This window comes from Chanos chanos, chromosome 16 (genome assembly GCF_902362185.1).
Source record: "Chanos chanos chromosome 16, fChaCha1.1, whole genome shotgun sequence".
NCBI lineage: Eukaryota > Metazoa > Chordata > Actinopteri > Gonorynchiformes > Chanidae > Chanos > Chanos chanos.
The window spans coordinates 4,981,522-5,002,816 of record NC_044510.1 but is presented as its reverse complement, the minus strand read 5'-3'; the positions used below and the strand labels follow the sequence as shown (position 1 = coordinate 5,002,816).

Genomic DNA, 21,295 nt, shown 5'->3' with positions numbered 1-21,295 from the left:
TCTTTAAGTTGTTTGTTTCTGCCAGACAATTCCTATTTGGATTTTCTCTCACTCGGCCGAGGCGAAACAGCGTCGTATGCGGGTGCAGGTAACAAGGACAAAAAACCAAAAAATTCTCATTATATCCTCATTCATCTTTAATCTCTTCATCTGCGGCTTTTTACTTTGAGTGTGAAACTCCTCGCTATAGAGCCACGCTGGAACTACAACTCACACCTGTCTCAGAGAGCAGGGAGCAGCCCTCACATAGGGGTTCTCACACACACACACACGCACGCACGCACACACAACACAGATGGGAACGGAGGTGTTTGGCAGCTGTCAGGAGCTTATCGCAAATACCTAAAACACTTAACTTTCTCAACAGGCTCACAGCATACCAAAGCCCCTTGAGCTTTAGATCTCTCTCTCTCTCTCTCTCTCTTCCTCTTTCTCTCTTTCTCTGATACCATCTCCATTTTAAAGGGGGGAGGGTGTGAGAATTAAGAGGAAAATGGGTATCTATTGAGCTTTTCTCTAATGAATGAGTGATGGAATGCCCAGAGTAACAAGGAAGAAAAGTCACTAAAAGCCAGGAGTATGCTGGTGCTTCAACCCTCACTACCAGACAAAGTGAAACCTTTTATTTTATCAACCTGACTGATCACCTGGACTGTTTGGATGTTTCCTGCATGGTAACTGTGTCTACAGGGCAAATAAGACAAATGAAAAATAACATGTGACATTTCCAATTCACAATAAAAGCAAATACAAATTGGCAATAATCAGACACAGGGATTATGTGATTAAAAACATAAAGCCATAATAACATCCTCATAAATGTCTAATTACCACAAAGTGTTTGAGCCTGCACTCTTGGACTTCCAACAATCTGACTTCCTTTAAAAAAAAAGGCTGGTGGAGAGTGTGTGAGCTCCCCTTATGTTTGTGTGTGTGTGTGTGTGTGTGTGTGTGTGTCCATCTGACAGTGTTCAGTTGCATTTGTGTGTCTGTCCGTGAATGTTTATCTTACATTTGTGTGTGTGTGTGTGTGTGTGTGTGTGTGTGTGTGTGTGTGCGCGCGCGCATGCGTGTGTGGGTGTGACGCACACACGTGCGTTTGTGTGTGTGTCCATCTGTAAGTGTTCAGTTGCATTTGTGTGTGTGTGTGTGTGCGTGTGTGTGTATGTGTGTGCGTGCGTGCGTGTGTGCATGTGCGTGTTTATAAACACACATGCGCGCATGTCTTTCAGAATATCACAGTCACGGTTAATAAGAGTTATCAGCTGAGCTGTCCCCAGATTCCCGTAATGAGCGCTGGGCTGTCTCTCACACACATTCCCACTCCATCGCCGTGCTTATCACAGGCCCGTCCTGTCCCCCGGTGCCAATGGCCCGGCCTCTGATAAGCCCTGTTTAACTCTGGGAGCTCACAGAGACTCACAGTCTCTGCTATGTACACAGTTTACAATACTGATGTTGGAAGACTGCCTCGCATCGCTGCAGAGCTCAGATCTGCCACTACTCTGAGGTGGCTTTTACTCTACTTACCCAAAAACATCCTCAGATCCCGGTGGTTTAACTTTTGGGTAGGTTAACCGAAGGTGCGTCAAACGACATCCAAGATATATCGGTGTATTTAAAAACTCAATGTGTTAAAGATCAAATAAAAGCAATTACAAACGTAACGTTTCAGAGACTATTATAAATGATCCATTTGATTTAATAACCTTAGTTAGGTTTGTCAGGTTATTATTATTATTATGATTATTCTTATTTTTTATTATTATTATTTTCAGCAATTAGAACATATTCCAGCATGATATCAATTATTATCAAGGATCTTGTATCAACCTAGTTTTAACTGTTAGAGTTTCAGAGACTATGGTACAAACGGTGCTTCATCTGGTTGGAAAGGTTCTTGATAATGTTTGTGTTTCAAATGTCAGTTGGGACTATTATCTTTTTTCATATTTTATATATATATACATAATGTCTGAGATCTCATTGCTTTAGATGTGACACATGACTTTTGTTGTCTCAGCAAATTCAGCACAGATCTTGGCGTAAGGAGGAAAATCTCGCTGTCATGTTTTTGATGTCTAGAATGCTTACAAAAGAAAAAAAAAAGAGAGAGAGAGAGAGAGAGAGAGAGAGAGAGAGAGACAATCATGTTTTCTTAGTGCCGAGTAACATCTGCTCTTTGTCCCAAATCCACAGTGAGTACAGACAGTCCCTCTCGCTTTCCAGAGACAAAAGGAAGACATTCCATCGAAATGACTGATCAATTAACCTCTCACTTCCTGAAAGCAGTAACGACATTCCCCCGCGTCTTGCCAAAGCGTGGCATGAGCCAACCTAAACAGAGAAGCTCGACTCTCCTCTTATTTGGAATCAGAGAGGACAGCACTTTAGCTCCGAACGGATTAGCGCGCCTGTCAAAGTCTCTCGCGCAGATCTACCGACATAACAGCGCTCGGGCTAATCGCTAGGCAATTCCAGACCTTTCACCAACTAATTTTCATATATCATCGTGCTTACTGTAAACCAGACAGTGCCACAGTGTCTCTCTTTGTGTTGAGGGTTCGTTTTTTTCTTGGGAAGGGCAAGGCGAGTGAAATCTTGTTTGGCCTTGCCGGGAGCAAAAGCCTGAATTCCCCTTTCTGGAATAAAAAAAAAAGGTATGGATTTCATAGATTTAAAGGGAATTTTATGAGACGTGCTCGTCTGTGAAAAAGGTTTTTGTTCCAGTGTGCTGGTCAGTCAGACTCTTGGCATGTCTTTTTTAAGTCAAACTAATAAACCCCTCAACGCTGAAGTGTGAGAAACATAACGTGCGGTTTTTAAAACGCTTTTGACAAAGCTTACACAAGACCTTTCCTGTAACATCTTGAGAGTGTGTGGAGAAGAGATCGAAATATTATCCCCTCGCTCTCCACTCCACCACACCCCCACACATTTAAACCAGTCTCCATGCATCACATTAAAGACAAAAAAAAAAACGCCAGGTTAAACATGCTTGAGTTAAAACCAGTGCCTGAAATGTCAACAAACTTTCTCAATACACGTTCCCAGTGCAGCTGTTGCGTTGTCGTGAGCTGGGATGCTAAAAAAAAAAAACCAAAACAAACAAATAAACAAGTTCAAATCGTGACATCTAGACGATTAATCTCCTCTTTTACAAGTTTCAAGAATGCTTTTGATAACCCTCAAAAAGTGTAAACACTACAATGAAGGGGGGGGGGGGGGGGGGGGGGGGGGATCGGTCTACGAGCGAGACCCTTATGGCTCTAGAGGGATCTGAACGGTTCTGGTTATTGTTTCCTGAGCAATCCATTGGTCATGCGTCACCTTGGCTTTCCATAAACAAATAAAAGATGAAGGAAAGGTGTCAGCGAGAGGCGCGGGGAGAAGGGAAGCTTTGATCTTTCAGAGTGGAGAGGAAACAAGTGTTGGAGTGGAAAAAAGACAGTGAGAGGATGTTGAGTTAGCTTTTAATGGGACACACATTTGGAGCTAAAGCGTTCAGATAAACTAAGAGATTGTGATTTTTTTATTTGCAGCGTGGAGAGCAGATGTCTGGGTGCCTCCGTCCCGACATTAAGGGCCGTCCACGGGAATCCAATTAGGTGAAGATCAGTGAACGCTTCAGTTGCACGGACAGTGCTTTGTTAACGGGTCCGTTTGATGTTAGATGAAAAGAACGTCATTTGGATCGATGCAAAATCTCCAAACCGCTTTTACCGAACAAGTGAAGAGCAAAAAGTCCACGCAAACCAATGTCCTTTACATTACTGTGAGAGCTGTCTTTCACAAGTGGACCACTACCACTCTCTACCAATAAGCAGAAAGTGTCATGAATGATGTCTTTTAATGACAGCAGTTAAAATAAATTCATTCTGCATAAACCAGCTTGTACTTTGTCAGAAATCTCAGTCCATAGGATTGGCCAATACCCCATTAAAGGACTTCATATCTTATGACTAGCAGAAATTAGTGTATGGAAGCACAGTAAAAGTGTAGCCCTCAGAGAGGTCTTTAAAAAATGGTACCCCCCCCCCCACCCCCCCCACAAGTATAGGAGGGTGAGACTACCTTTTGGCTGGCTGAGATTTGATCAGGCTAAAGTGATTAGAATGGCTAAGCATGATGATACTTTTTTTTGCCCGAGGACTGCTCCCCACGTCAGCTGCATGAAAGAGGTTACAATCAGTAAACTGGCTCACCTTTAACCTTTTAAGACCTGTCAACCACTACAAGAGTGCACTTTGTGCTGGAAGACAAGATTAAAGATTTAATAGATAGAAGAGTCCTAATAAGGTAGCATTCTCAAATACTAAGAGAAAGATAAAGGAGCCTGATTAGTCATGTGTTCGACACTTGTTGGCGAACCAACTGTTTGCCGCTGACCTAATGGAGAGTCTTCGCAGCGCCTGGGGCAGAACTTAGTGACAACAAAGGCTCCTCGGTTGTCTCTACTTATAACTCTGGGCAGAGTATGAAAGCCTCTGCTGCTCTCATGTTGAGCCGAGTGGACACTCCTCTAAGCTTTTTCCTGAGATGACGGATGGTCATAAACCCATCCGAGCGCCAAGCCGCAGGGCAGATAGAAGCAAATGAGAAAAGAAAAACCCAAAGGGACGGTGGCTCGCTGACGGGGGGGTGGGGGGGGGGGGGTGGGGGGGGGGGAGGGGGGGGGGGGGTTCTACTGTGTCGGCTTTCACCCCGTTCCAACTCCCGTGGCATTGTGGGAAGGCTTCTATTAGCTTACCTCTGTGCGCCGTGATGTAATAAGAGGGGCGTTTCTTTTTTACGAGCTAAGCTCTGTGATCTCCCGCCGACACCAATTAGCTGAGCAATCAGACCTCCCTGCTTTTGTGTGAGTAAACCCTCATAAACACAGCAGTTGCCTAGGGAAAGTGAGACGCAATGTCTCAACAAATACAATTACACCCTGCAAGACTAGGAATGCCCGTAGACAGAGCAAAGCAACGTGGTAAGGGTTCTTTTTTTTTTTCTTTCTCCCTTTGAACAGAATTGCCAATAAAAGTTTCATATTCTTGGACTTGTAGAGACATGCCTATGTTCATTTGTGCCGCACTTACGCGCGCGGGCCAAGACGAGAAATCTCACGACAGTGCGAATGCCTTCATTTAATTGGCTATTGCCGGCGCAAGTCAGCCGCCACTACGTCCAATACCAGAACAGTCCGCGTCAGGCATCGCTTTTCAATCATGGCGACGTTTAATGATTTACGCGCTACCCGAAAGAGACCATAAACCGGCTCAGTGAATTTAGCCGTGCCAACGCACACGGTGTGCCTTTTCTCATTTCCCACAGTTGGATAACATCTCAACCCAGACATGATGCATCTGTGTGTAAACCACATGTATGTTCTATGTGCTGTGATGACTTTGAGTAGCGGAGTGAAAAACACCTTAAACTTCTGAACCGTAAAGTGGTATAATATCGCGCAATCAGTAATATCCAAAGCTCTTCTGTTTCCCTAAAAAACATTGACACAAGGTGCCAAAAACAATAGACCCTGTCGTGGGTCTTGTAAGATATAATGACCAGTGTATTTATATCCATCTGGTCTATGGACTGTTGGGAGGAGTTCAGGTTAAATCTATGAGCCAAAGGGGGTTTTTTTTAGCAATAACACACTCAATATCAAAAGAAACTTTTCCAACTGTTCCCTGATTAAAATCCTTGGCTCCCAAACCATCTTAGATCCTGCATTTCAGTGTTTTGGTTTTTTTTTTTTAGGTTTTTGTGTTATCATTAGACCTGTGGGACTTATTTCTGAAGTGATATTTCTGAGAGGTCAAACTTTGCTGCAGGATAAGTGTGTTAGCGCTTACGGTAATTGCGACTCGCACATGCTGATCTGCCTGGGCGGCCCAATGTGGGAAAATGAGGGCCTATAAAGTTTCCAATTAAAACCTCAAGCCGGTCCATTAGTAGCGATAAAGTTTCAGAGCATCTGAGGAGTGTTTTTCTTTTTCTTTTTTTTTTGTAAAAACAAACATTGTACGAAGGGTGTCAGCGAGACCCGTCATGCGAAGTACATTTCCTGTCAGTTTCATCACGTCAGGATGAAACCTACCTCAGCGTTTGGCAAAGACCTGTTGCGTCAGCGCTCGGTGAAAAACTTATTAATTTTTGATTTATCTGTGTGTGTTTTGCCTGTTCTCTTGTTTATTTTTGTAAACGTAATACACCCACCGAGTGCGCGGAGACGAACTTACAACACTTCCTCTTCGGTCCCTCTCTGCGCAAGTGTGTGGGAGAAGTTCTGGAAGGTTCTACGCCTTCATGATCTCAGTAAGCTCAAATCTCCCCGTACACGCTTTATAAAGTAACTGGGACTTGACCAAAAAAAAAAAAAAAGAAGAGTGAAGGTTTTAGGTGAGCTGAGGCCTGGAACATGCTGTTTTATGACATGCTGCTTCCACCATTTGAAACTGCGCTGAAGAGGGGACTTCATAAACAATGGGAAATGACGACTTCAAGCCATTGGTACTGTTTGAGAAATCCTGCCTTGCCCCGCTCTGTCCGTTGAATAATTCTCTAAATTTAAACTTATCTAATGAGAATTAAATTACCAATGATCATCAAACACATTGGGAAGAAATGGACCAAACTAAGAAGACTACAGTAACGCCCCTCTTTTTTAATAAACGGTTTAACGGTTAGACAATGTCCAAATGACAGTTAAAATTATGCACGCTCCATACCCCTCCAAAAATACACCACCCACAGGAGCTTAATGTTTCAGGCTATCAAATGAGATCAAGACATCTCCTGAAACTCTGGATTCAATCGCTCAAGAATTTGGCATGGAATGGATGTGTGCGTGAGTGTGTGTGTGTGTGTGTGTGTGTGTGTGTGCGTGTGTATTTTTTCCTCCTTCAAATAAATCAGAAGGAAGGAACCAATGTGGGGGGGGGGGGGGGGGGCACTGTGTCGGCTCTTTCCCTTTTTGCTAGCATTCCTCCAGTTCTCTAGCCGGAGTAAATCAGAGGCTTGACAGGTAGTTCCACAGATGTTTAGTCTTTAGAACGCTACATCCCTGGTTCCTAAACCAAAGCAGGAGGTCGATGAGCAATTCTCAAACTCTCCTCTGTCATCAGGTCTGCTTCAGTAAAGCTAATGGGTATAGCAAGCCAATGGCCAGTGGAAAGACCACTTGAAAGTTCTGGAAGGTGGGGTCGTTTTGTAAGTACGCTTCGTTTCAATAGGACCACACAACATTGTTGGGTGTCGTCAGGTAAACATTTACTGTTGAACGAAGCATTCCGTTTGGATCACTCCTTTTACCAGGTAACTTGGAAGCAGCTTAGCAACCACAGCTAAAAGCCACAGTATGTTCACCAGCTTTTACTGGTTAACAAATGTTTGCCAGCCGTCGGCAAACGTTTTCTGTTGTTCCTCGCATGGAACCAGCCTCGCGGCTGTCGTCGCACGCTGTACGCTCTGAACTCTAGAATTGAGATTTACAAGGCTCATAAGACGCTAATAAGCCTCCGTGAAACCGTTTTGTTGGAATGTGCCTCCACCACAGGGGGCTTCTTCAGCGGAGTTTCCTGAGCGTGAAGTTGTCTTGGGTGATTGAAGGGGTGGATCCAGTGCTGAAGGGCTGGTGTTAAATGAAGTGTAATGGACTGAGATGAATGACCCCCCCAGTGCACTTGTATTTTCAGGAGACCAGTTCATATTTAAGGAGTCGATTTAATTTTATTGGCAGATTCTAGCTAATATAAAACAATTACCAGTCGCAGCTTTGGGATTATCCCTAACCGCGAATCGCACCATATGTGCTTTCTCCTGAAATTAGATGATGTAGTCTATTTTAGCCTTGAGGTGAACAAGGTATGATTCTAATAGCCCCCTAAACTTTGCTAACGGACAGAAATGGATTTGTAGTACATCCAGAATAGAGGAAAAGCGTCTCTCCACTGCATTCAGTGTAGAAGAAACACAGACACATCGACACACACCGACATGTTTTGGAGATACTCTGAAGTATGCTAAGATAGATGATGAGGAGAGAAGTTTTTCAACCACAGAAACCACGTTGAGAGACTACAGCTGACCAAGCTCCCAGAATTCATCAGTGTTTCCCCACAGATTCCAGGTACTGTCAACCCCACATTGGAGGAGCAGGAATATAGAGAACCCAGGTTCTGGCTCACCAGTCACCCTGATAGTGGCACAGTAATTGAACCCCCCCCCCCCCCCCCCCCCCCCAACCCACCTCATCTAAGTTTTCCCAGTGCTCTCAACCATATTTCTGGAGAGACTCACTGTGCCAAAGACTGCTTTCGTCTGGATGTCTCCCCCGTGTTTCTCAGCCATTTTGCTGTAAATCCAAGATCAAGGTTGAAGGCTTCTAACTGGAAAGGGATAACTTTTCTTTTTTTTTTTTTTTATTTGTTTGTTTGGATACAATGCAATTGGTCCATCGCCCTCAGCCGTCTGTCAAGAACATAATAGCTTAACAGGCTATAAGTAAAAAAAAAAAAAAAAAAAAAAGATAATTTTTCTGTTTGTTTTGTTACAAAACAAAGAGGTATAATATAAGTTCAATCAATGAATGGGGAATTTATGTCAGACTCCTTCTGAACATCACGTAACACAACACGATCGTGGTGAGCAGGCTGTCAACGAGGTGGGCGGGAGCCAGCACAGGAAGAGGGAGAGTACTTCCTGTTTAAGGCTAACGTTTGTTGCCCTGGGACACAAAACCAACCACTTCCTTTACCAAAACAACAGAAAGAATGAGTTAGGCCGCGTTTCCCTTCTGCTGGGGTTTGATTTAGCCGTTCGCTGATATGTAACATACTGTATATCTGTCAGTACTCTCACTTAGCCCCACCCTCACAGGCAGACGGCAAAAAGTGTAATGACTCCAGGTTTGTCTGGAGGGCACGCACTGTTTTCCATAGACATCCCATTCGGGATTCTGTCACCTAATCCGCAAGCTTTTTTTTTTGTTTTCGTTTCGGAAAGATGTTGTGCTTTGTCGTGATGCATATTTACGAACGTTTTATGTATTTCCTGTTATTCTTTTGTCAACCATTAAGGGCAACAAAGCAGGGCTTTAGGAGTCATTAGAGGAAACAGAAACAGTCTCAACCAAAAAATGCACCACGTACACTCTTTTTTAAAAGGCCAGCTGTACTTTAAAGGAGTCTTAATGGTATTTGTGGGGGTAATTTACTTTGACAGACTACTTGTGTATGACCTGTTAAGTTTATGGGCTTAATTTATAATGTGTTTCTCTCAAACGCTCTAAGGGGTCCCTTCGGAAGAGCTGTTTTATTGACTGTTTTCTTTATAGTTCAAACTCGGACTCTTGAGTTTTTTTTGACGTGGAAAGGTCCAAAGCCTTCAATGTCTGTCACATTCAAGCTAAACGTGACTGATTTTTCAGGACCTATCAGTATGTGTCTGTTTGCGAGGGCGTGCGTGTTTGTGTGCGTAAGACAGAGAGAGAGAGAGAGACCCACACACACGCACACATTACACACAAGATAACTATGTGAAACATAATGGCAAAATATCATACCAAGCGGTATGGCACTTTTTCATTGACTTTCCCTGCAGTTGTTTTATCCCTGGGAATGGGAGCTCTGTGCTTCGGTCCAGATTGGTTACCAAGCCCACGAGCTGGCTCCTTTTTCCACCCAAATACGCGGAAAATAGAGACAGCATCAGAGTCCAGCCGCTCTAAAGGAACTAGAAACTCAGTCGCCTGTGCAAAGAAAACGCCAAATGAAGGGAATGAGCTAAAATCCTGTAGAAGACGGCTAGTCTTAGGGACCCCTGTTTGCCACGTCCACACACACACACACACGCGCACACACACACACACACACACGCACACACACGCATACACACAAACACGCACGCAAACACACACACACACACAAAATGTTACAGGAAACCACTACGGGAGGTCGAGGAAGCGCCCAGGCCGACATCCACAGAGCCCGCAGACCCCCTCACGCCGGAGAGGAGCGTGCAGAGTGCACGGACCATGAGCGGACCAGTCTGAGTGGAAACTCCTTCCTTTCGTCGGGGGTCAGAAGGTCAAGACTCTTGGGCGGAGTTCGCATTGGATGGAGGTATTGTGCCTCGCGCCAACTCCACAGTAGCGTAATCTGCTCCATCTTTCCATCTTCCACTATCTCCAACGCCAGAACACACACACACACACACACACACACTGACACACACACACACACACACTGACACACACATATTCATACACACACACATACTGACACACACACACACACACACACACACACTGACACACACATATTCATACACACATACATACTCGAAAGACATGATGAAAGAAAATATATATTCCCATTGTAACCCCACTGAAGCAGAGGAAGGCGAATGGATGGATCCCTAGCTCCTGTCTCTCTCTTTCTCTGGCAGAAACAGAGACAGATGGCTAATATTTACAGGTCCACGGGGACTTTGACTCTAGTCTGCGAGCCATCCGTCCCTCCCTCTGGGTTGCCATTGTATTATTTACCTCCAACCCCAGAGAAAGCAAGCGGGTCCGTATTGGGAGAAAAAAAAAAGGGGGGCATTAGTCAGGAGAGGAGGCTTTTGGGAGGGGAGGTTAGGAGGAGGCAAGAGAGCAGAACCAGGATCTGTTTTAAGGAGAATGTGGAGAATCAGCAAGAGAAGCTGATGAGGAATAAACACAAATGGAAACTGTCAGAACGCTCCGTGGCGTGCTTAGTGTTTGTGGTGTTTTGGTTTTTTTTGCAGTTAGCAGGGGAATAAAGAGTTTTAATGAGGCAGATAGAAGAGAGTATGTTACAAGCTGAAGGGGGAAAAAAAACCCCCAAAACATAGTGTTCTGAGTCAATGTGGAAGTGCTGTTTCTAGACTTTTCTCACTTGTGCTTTTTTTTCGTGGTTCCAGTCCTGGGGGACCTGGACCACCATAAGTATACCTGATCTGAGCCATGAGGAGTTTGTTGACTGATTTGTTGAATCAGGTGTGCGAGCGCTGGATTAAAAGGAAAAAGAATGTCTCGGAACACAGATTCTCGGAACTGGAGCTAAGAAATACCGATCTCGGAAAGACCCAAACAACATTTCTTTTTCTTTTGTTTTTTGGGTTTTTTTTTTTTAAAGAATATTCATCGTTTCATGAGGAGTAACATCTCTACGATAATTTTAGCAAGAATTCAAATGTTCCAACAGGGGCTATCATATGTTCCCCAAATACCCATACATGATACGAGCATTATAATGAACTGACAGTTTTAGCCAAATCTCATTCTGGTGAACTAGAATGAGACTGTGTTGTCAGTGTGTGTGTGTGTGAGTGTGTGTGTGTGTGTGTGTGTGTAAACTCATGTGCATGCAATTATAATGTTAGCATAGTAAAACATACCACTGCAATTACAAACTTTTAAAAGTGTAATTATCACAATGTGCTAAAAGAAACATCAAGTTCTTACTCTCAGTCTTTGTGTATGTGTGTGTGTGTGTGTGTGTGTGTGTGTGTGTGTGTGTGTGTGTGTGTGTGTGTGTGTGTTTGTTGGCTGTCGTGTGGTGGCACAGCAGGGTAGCTGGCGGGGGGTAAGAGAGTTAAATCCACAGTGTTGAGTGGAGCGATAGAGAATGCAGTGTGTCATTTCACTAAACCATTAATCATTCCCTGGTCTGCAGTGCACACACACACACACACACACACCACACACACGCACACACACACACACACACACACACACACACACAAACACACAGGGTGGTCCTTTTGCCAGCCAGAGGGCATCAAGGTTAAACACACACACGCACACACAAACACACACACACACACTCCCTGGTTCACATCAGAATTAGCGTACAGTTGTGAATCAGCTCTGTCACACAACAGCTTTAATACGTCCCCACAAACCACTCAAACCACAGACCTCAGACCCTTTGTCTGTCCTATAACTGTCTCAGCAAACTGAAAGAATGTTAACCTCGTTCTGTTTTTCTAACAAAGGGGAAGAAATTAAAAGTATGAAGTCCAGTTCGATACTCTAGACTCCAGACATTTTTCAATTCTCGCTCATGTAAAGTTGCTCAAAGAGGACATTTCTGTTCTGTCTGGGGCAGCCAGTCAGTTCTTGTCTGTTTCAGGACAGATTGGCCTTGTTGGATACCATCACTGAAGTCTCCCTCTATACAGGTCAACCTCTCTCTCTCTCTCTCTCTCTCTCTCTCTCTCTCTCTCTCTCTCTCCCTCTCTCCCTCTTTTTTTTTCTCTCACTCTATCAGCTCTCCATCTCTCACTAGGCTATGGAGTTCAAACAGAACTGTATATTAAATGTATCACATTAATACATATATATTGCATTTATGCCTTTCACAGTGGATAGTGCATTGTAGTGCATTCTAGAACATTCTAGAACATTTTGGATGGCTAGAACTGCACATTAGAACAATACAAATGTATGATAACGAGGAAGTGGAGGAAGACTTTTGATGTTTACTAAACATTTCAGATAAACAAGCTACAAACCCACATGTGCACAGACTACCATGAAAGAAGTGATCAAAAATCTTCGCTAACGAAGGGATATATTTGAAAAAACAGAACAAATCAAAAACATAAATACTGGGAAGGGAAAAAACAGACAGTGCCCAAAAGCAAGCATGTTCCGCCCCAAATAAAACAAGGACCAGCTCCCTCCAACCGCACTCTAAAGCAGGGATATATTCTGTTTGTTCTAAATTCCCTTAAAGACCCAGAAAAAAAACAAAAAAAAAACAGAAAAGACCCATCAGTCGTCATGTCTGTGTCAAATTATGCGCCCGGACAGAAAGGCTGTATTTGCCTGAAGGATGCACCAGGGTTTGGACCAGGGACGCATGTATTCCAAACTTCGTCTGTTTAAGGGTTTTTTGGGGGGTTTTTTTCAGTTTCTCTGTGTATGGAGAGAACCACAACCACACAAACTTTGGAGTCAATACATATTATCTTGCAAGTACATAAAATGAAGACGTGTAGTACCGGAACACGATTTAAATTTTGTTTACAGACAGAAATGGGGGGAGAAAGAAAAGCTTCGAGCGCTGCTGCTGCAAATGTTTAAAGATGAGGTGAAGTATTTAATTTTGTTTTTCGTTTGGGTGAATTTACTCAGAAATTGAATTCAGAAGTTGTGAGTGTTTTAACGTAAGCCCAGAGTGAACTGTCAGTGGGTCTTCCACTGTCTCACTCTACATTCTGGAGTGGAGCTGTCTCTGTGACTGTCTCACTCTACATTCTGGAGTGGAGTGGCGGTTTGAATTTTCTCCCCAATGTCAAAAATGCCTGGACTAAGGACTATGTACTGTGTGCTCTTTTGACATGGTAAAACACACATACATATGTACACACATACACAATTGTACACACACACATGCACACACATACACATGCACGACACAGCATTTGTATGTTCAAGCTCCCTTTTCACCTGGTATTTTACACACACACACACACACACACACACATTTAGAATAAACGTATGCCATGTTCTTCACATACTATTGTACTTTCAAGTACACGCACAAACACACTCATATCCTCGATGCTGGTGATATACAGATGGGAGTTGTCACCGCAGCTCTGTGCTCTCAGGTTGGCATGCAGTACCCTCTCTGTAGAGGTATTAAAAGGTGTCTGTGTTTCCACACACCCCTGTCACGCCAAACTTGTGTCGGGGAGTCAGGGAGACTCCTCAAACAGCCCACCTGCCTTCCATTAGCGACTCTCTCTTTCTGTCTCTCTCTCTCTCTCTCTCTCTCTCTCTCTCTGTCGCATACATTTGTTTTCATTCCTAGCTTTTTTTCCCTTTACCCTTTCATTTTCTTTTCATTTTGAAAGAACATTTAACCACGACACAGAGGCATTTTCGTGTCCATTTAAGTAAATTTCATTTCCTGTTTTTGCCCAAGTAATTACTCCTGTTCTCACTGCTCATTGGTGAATGGTTGTGTATTATGTTGGCCAATAGAGACCATTTACTTCGCCGAGACAGAAGCAATCAGCACTTCACTCTGTTACAGGTTAAATAAGTTGTCAGAGTTGACATTGGCTATGATAAGTGTACTACACTGTCCCACTGCAGCAGGACTAGAGAACATTTTTTTTTTCTGTGAATAAATGAGAATTCACATGGCAATGCAATGAGCAACAAAAAGAAAATGTCATAATCCATCATTTGCATCCCTGAATATACAACAAATATACACTTCTCTCTCTCTCTCTCTCTCACTTCTCTCTCTCTCTCTCTCTCTCTCTCTCACACAGACACAGACACACACGCACACGTACACACACACACACACACACACACACTCACAAAGGGACTGGCTTGGTTTTAATGTCTGGCAGTACAAGGCTGTTTCTCTGGAGGCTTAAATGCCCCTGGATGATGTCATCTTTAGCAGAATTCTTTGGTTTGGTCACATGGTTCAGCAGCACTGACTGATGGGTTCCCAGATGGCCAGCAGACTCAGCTAAGTCCAGTCAGAGCAGCCAGAGACTCCAGAAAGAACCAGCGGGGATATATCTGTGGCTCGCCAAAGGTGATACTCACAGGAATACGCTGGAATTTTTTAACTAGCGTTTGCCCAGTTCCAAAGGAGGCTATCCCAATGGCCTGTGGTCTCTCGAACACTGAACATTTGTTAGCGCTAAAGCTTACTGCAACGACCATCGGTTAATATGTAATACTCATAAGTTTCTATGTCAGTTTTTGATTCAAACCGGTCTAAGCAAAACCAATTAAGTCATGAATATTACAGTTGGGGGGGGGGGGGGTATAATGTATAATCTGACCTGACATCGATACAGTAGTTGAGCTCAGAGTATTTAATGCAATACACGAATTTGGTCTGGCTTTTTGGAGCTCGAATGCATAAATCAAAAGGCTAACGTGCCTTTTTTTTTTCGTCTATTTTTAGAAATCCCGAGGAGGTCTGGACTGGTCCGACCGGGAGAGGAGCCAGTGCACTATTGATATAATCACAGCCTATTTCAGCAGCTCGGCCTCTGCATGCCATGTTTGTGTGTGGACACAAAGACATCTGGTCAGGTTCTCTGACTGCCAAAGGTCCTCGAAAACACGCAGATAACAATTAAACCCAAGCTTTGTGAGAGTGTGAGAAAAAAAGGGAAATTAATTCTGCTTTTTTTTGTTTTGTTTTGGTTTTTTTTGGTTTGTTTTAGCGGCGGTACAATGGCGCGAGTGTGCTGGAGATATCGTTGCATGGGATTTGAGACACAGGCCTGTTTGATTCTTTGGCGGTGAGCAAACGGCGTCTGTAGAATGGGAGTAAATTAAGTTAAATAGCATCAAATTAGTGCTGATTTACAGAGGTCTGTGAATGGACTGGTTAGGTTACAAGAAAGGATGAGAGAGAGAGAGAGAGAGAGAGAGAGAGAGAGAGAGAGAGAGAGAGAGAGAGCAACCAGGGTGGAAAGAAAGAGAGAAAATTTCTCTTGTGCAGTTGCAAAAGGATTCCAATAAACAAGAATGGCAGCTTGTTTTTACAGTCCATAAAGAAAATCCTTCTTTGCAATTACTGAATATTAAAAAAAAATCAGATTTATTCTAATTAAAGCAGCGGGAACTTTCCAGGGAAGAGTGAGGAGCAATATGTAGCAGTGAGACAATGAATGACACGGAAAACATTGTACAGCTACATTTATACCACGACACTACGCCCCCCCCCCCCCCCTCCCCCTCCCCCCCCCCCCCCACACACACACACACTCACACTCACACACACACTCACACGCGCACGCACACACAAAAATAAACTTTTTAAATAATGGTGCACGAGTTCAGTGTTTCTTTCATCTTCTTCATCTGTACCATATTCTGCTGTTATTATCTTTGTCTCACTGTTTCTTTGTGTTGGAAATACTAAATATTATCGCTGACAGACCTGCGGGGTGAGAAAGAAAGAGAGAGAGATACAGAGATGGAGGGAGACAGAGAGAGTGAGAGACTGCCTTGTAAACCAACCTGAGCCCAGCCAGAGTGACAGAACTTTCTCCAACACTAAGATGCACTATTGCCTTGGTATTCAGTCTAACCATCTGGTTTACTGTGAGTCTGTTTCTCTGTATCACACAGTTAACTCATAACTATCATTAACATCTTTAACTGTGTCCAGTTTACCCTAACTCTATTAGAGGAATTCCTAAGTCTTCCTAAGTATTGTTATACGATTTTCACATGGACGTTTGGATATGACGGAAAGCAGATTTGGTTATTATTTCAATCCCAGAGAGACTTAAAAACATGCAAGCTACATATTCTTCTAAATCTGAAAGTCCAAAGCAACGTGTGGGCCCACCAGCATTTCAAAATTCGTAACCCAAGCAGCTGTTGCCCTTCAGCCAACAAAATTACATCTGGCGTTTCTTTTTTTTCTAGCACTGTACCGAAAACACTTCGCGAGCCGAGATATCCACCAAAGTCATCTGTCGAGTTTTGTTTACCATTGTACTTAGCGTACATTACCTTGTAATATACCCATTAGAGCTGCAGTTACCACGGGATGACACAGTGAAAGTTTATAGCCTACTCAGGTATAATACCAAACACGTACATCCCGACCAGTAAGTATCAGTCATAAACTTTCAAGTAATATCGTAGGCCTTCTAGCTTTCATTTTCAGACAACTGTAAAGTTCTGCCTGGGCCGTGTAGTTCGGAACACTTTTCTCACCTTCTCTAGCGTCACTCTGTCGTTATGTCATAAGTGAAATTGGAGGGAGTATTGCATCATAATGAACCTGGGAGGAACTCATTGTTAAGAAGACGATTCTGAATATAGAATCATAGCCACTCCCACTTTCCAACGCTAAATCAAACCTATGGTAAAATGAGCAGAGAGGGTGAAGTCCAGAGGTGTTCAAGGGGAGACTGGATCTCATTCTATTCCATATCTCAGACAAAACTGAGCCCTAACATAAAAAAATACTTTCGCTGTAACGTTTTACAGCATTGTTTGCAATAGCACATTTTGAAACTTTGGCAACAGGTGTGTCTGTCCATGGTTCACTCACCAGGATGAGGGTCCCTCAGGATTAAAAAGTTACTTTGGGCTTTCATCTCGGAATCACGTCGGTGGATCTGACGGTCTCTGACAGTGACGCGATGTGAGGCATTATTTCATAGCCGTTGCTGGCAGCAACCCGTAATTCTTTTTACTTGTTCGCCGGATTCACTGGGCTGCGCCACAGTCAACCTGCCTTCCCATTAGACCGTTCTCTCTCTCTCTCTTTCTCTCTCTCTCTCTCTCTCTCTCTCACACACACACACACACACACACAGGAGTTCTCTTTTACATGTAAAGACAGTTTCTTCTGTTTTTTTGCGATAGTGAGCTCAGAGTAACACGATAGCTTCAGGCAAGCTGAAGACTTGATCAATACATTTAGTTCTAATAAAACACACACGTACACGTGCACGCTGACAGTCCTAAAGCCAAACGCACGGAGCATGGAGGCCGATCTAAGTGGCTAAAACATGCCAGCCTCACTAGAACTAATTGTCTCTCACCTTTGAGTCCAGCGCACACCTAAAAAAAGAAAAGACGACAGTTCAGCTGCTCGCTGAAGTGCGGAAACATTTGGAACTTCATTAACAAATTATGAAAGACTGTTGCCTGCTAGGTTTGGGTTTAAAAGAGTTTGAAAGTAGTTTTGATTGTTACCATCTTGCATTACTCTGAAACGCAGCAGAACACGTTGGGAATCTTATTTCGAGAAACGTGCAGACATTTTTTGCTGTATGTTTTGACAAACATTTTAACGCGTGTAAAGTGTCTCTGGAGCTAATTTGCTGTGTGTATATTAAAACCATTTCGTTTAACAGTGTGTTGGAAGGAGGAGGGGAAATACCAAACCACATTGTTGAAAATGAAGAATGACCGTGGTTGTACAAAGTTACACTACTTCACACTGTGGTGTCTGGCGTGGGCTCAAGATGTCAGATATATGGAATTTTAGAGCTTTCAAACATTTCTCTCGCCTTACAAATTTTCAGTTCAGATACTATCATATACCCAGATAAGAGAAGCAGGCGGGATTTTTTTCCTTGAATAGTTTACTTGGCTGAAAGTTGCAGTTTATTCTCTACGTGCCAAAAATGTCAACAAAACTGATGTAATCTTTCTCCAGATCTGATAAAGGCACCTGCTCTACAAAAACACGACACGCCTTCACAGCTAAATCTCCTTTAGCTCTAATGTTTCCTTCCTACACAAAAGGGCACAGAGGTCGGAAACAAGGCGCAAAAACTCCTTTACACAATCGAACATTCGCAGTTGTTTGATGAACTAACTTCCGTAGTTTTGTGGGATCTTACTTTATCTGGTCACGCACGACGGTAACGTATGGTGGAGAAGAACGTCGCTGTATTAAGTGTGCTTATTCCCTAAAGAGAAAACTAGGCCTTCGCAATTTTTTTGAAGACTTGATTTTTCGCCGCCTCTTTTGCTCCAGTTTCAGAACTTCGATATTTTAAAGACTGACCAAATATACAACATATCTATGACTACATGTATCAAAACTTAGATTACCAGTCCTGCCTTTACATCTTTCTCCGTGATTATTTTTGACCGACAGCGCATAAAAATGTATTTTTATATCCGATATTTGAATGAACGCATGTAGTTTTGTTTACTAATCAAACAATATTTATGTTAGTAGTTAATGTCATTACGTTAAGAGTTAACACCACTGTCTTCTTAAATAAAACTAAAAGTTATATGATAAGTGAATGCACACTTTTACTTTCATAAATACAAAGGAATAAGAACACAAAGTTTATTTTACTTAAGGAATTGCCAAAAGGATTGTTTAAGAAATATATATGTATAGTTTTAAAATGGCATTTCTTTAAACAACTCTGTCATTACCCAAGGTTTACAAACGCATGTCTGGTTCGGGATTTTTAGATGCAGCGATTATGTAAAGCACAGTTTAAATGAATATCCTGAGTAACGTGCTTGGAATATTTTGACTATGATGATAAACATCTACAATACTTATCAGGCCTAACAAATCGCTTATAATCATTTGTGTCACCAATATAATTTTGCTTTGGACAAATATTAGTATAAAAATTCCTGAATCAAATTATTATAATTATTTGGCTTCGGTTTAGATAATCCAAGAATACCCAAATGCTGCTGGCTCCCATGTGCGAAATGGCTCGACTGGTAAACCATCACATTTATCACATTTTTTTTCATCGAGTAACGTTTAAAGTCCTAACATAAATATTAAGAGGAAAAGAAATACAAGCTTCGTCTTGGGTCTCTAAGTGTTTAAAAAACTGTGCCTAACGTATCTGCATGCCCAGACAACAACTGTCCAGCAACTGTGAACAACGTCCCCATGCGTAAACGTTCTGTCTCCGTAACGACTGAAATATACTATTTTTGTCGTTATGCAGTCTAACTGGATATATGCACAATACACATACTTGTCACCAAAACCTGGAGAAGTCAGGATCGCGTTTCTGCACAATGTTATATTAAATGCAACTTACCAACACATTCATTGGCTTCACGGGCCGTCGCGCGCTGCCATGGCCGGTCGTAGTGGAAGGGTTTGCACCTGTCGCACTCAGGTCCTGCAGTGTTGTGTTTGCATTCACACACCAAGTTTCCCTCGCGGTCTTTTACGCATTTCGATGCGTGTCCGTTACATTTGCATCGGCCGCCGACTTGTAGGTCTGAAACTGCGTAAAAATACGAATCCCTCGCCAGTTCGGAGTCGTCCTCATTCTCATCCCCAAACGTGTGCAGTCGGCTAAATATCACCTTGATATCAGTAGCTGTAACCCAGTCCTGCAGCACTGGTGAATTGTCAAAGTCGTGCGCGGAGGGTCTACCATCCAGGGTACTGAACGCAATGAGTCCCCCGGTTAAGGGATGCATATCTGTATGAGAGTCCGTGCAAATCGCCTCCTGCTCATTCTGTTTTGTAATTGCTGCTTTGCTTGGTTTGTTGTACATTTTCTTACACTGGGTTGAGTAAAACTGAAAGGGTACCCAAGTTTTTCCATAGTCCATGGACTTGAAGATAGCCATGGATTCGGGTCGCGGTGAACAGAACTGCAAACTCACGTAGGTAACCTCAAATTTTTTACCCAAAGACAGAGTAAGTGTCACATTTTGTGGATACTGAACGTAGTTCTCCGACTGCCAACAGGTGAGGTTGTGCGGATTGTTGAGGTCGGTTAAATAAGTCGGTGGGTGAGTCTTCTTCGGGTCTCCGGCGTCGCACGTATGGCAGTCTCGCAGCCTCTCCTCTCCTTTCTCGGTTACAACACAGTACCTCGCGGCCGGGTTACCACAGGTGCTGGATACACGCACATCCTTTCCGAAAGCTGAGTTGACGAAGTCCGGGATGCATCTCCTGGGGTTACCGTTCTCGTCGTAGCAGGGGTCAGGGGGAGAGGACTGCGCCGCAAACATACTCATTCCATATCTGCCAACAGTGTCCCGTACCGTCAAAGAGAGAGCCACAAAAGTGACCCAAACAACAGAAATCCGTAACATGGTAATCCGTGATCTTCAGTTTGCTGAAATCATCACATGTTGAGGAGGGGGGGAAGAAGAAAAGAATGCTTTACATAAAATAGATAACTTTTGTGACTATTAAAAGAAATGTATTCCTCAAATGCACAAGTTTTCCATTTAACTAAGCACAGCAGATAAGTCGTTACTTTAAAACGATCAAAAGGGAATTTAGGCTGTCAAAATGCTTGATTCGCCAAATCTTTAGATCGTGTTCTAATCAGTTTTTGTGTCACATCTCAAAATGAACGCGTTGGAAAGTCTGCTCGTGTTAGTCTACCCATACATGTATTACACATATTACTGACATGCAAATAATATCTTAAAAATCCGGTGAAATCTTCTATGAGGTAAAGAAAACTCCACAGAAGATACTACCTCGGAGTTACTGCTTAGTCTGGAAGAGATAACCAAGCGTCTTAAAAGAAATTACAGAGGTCTCCCACTTTTCTTTTCTCTTTCTCACACACACTTTCGCCCGGATGTGCTGTTATTCTCTCACTTATTGTTATTCCTTCTTACAATCCTGAAAACAACAAATTTGAAACCGAAAACCTGCTATTACTGTCCTTGCCTCTCTCCCTCTCTCTGACTCTCATTCACTCCTCTGTCTCTCTGTGTCTGTGTTGCTGAGTCTATCCCTTTCTCTTTCTCGAGCGCTCTCGCTGTTTGAATAAAAGAGGGGGATGCAGT

At 43.1% G+C, this 21,295-nt stretch overlaps 1 protein-coding gene across 1 annotated transcript in view; it reads right to left on the bottom strand.

Moving 5' to 3' along the window:
* The window catches only part of ntn1b (netrin 1b), a 42,195-nt gene extending 21,014 nt beyond the window's left edge, over window positions 1–21,181 (bottom strand). The window contains exons 1-2 of the mRNA XM_030793668.1: window positions 20,981–21,181; window positions 19,570–20,607 (exon numbers count right to left, since the gene is read on the bottom strand). Coding sequence (XP_030649528.1) covers window positions 19,570–20,584 — 1,015 coding nt within the window. The 5' untranslated portion in view covers window positions 20,585–20,607; window positions 20,981–21,181. The remainder of the gene's footprint in view (window positions 1–19,569; window positions 20,608–20,980) is intronic.
* Window positions 21,182–21,295: the final 114 nt, after the last annotated feature.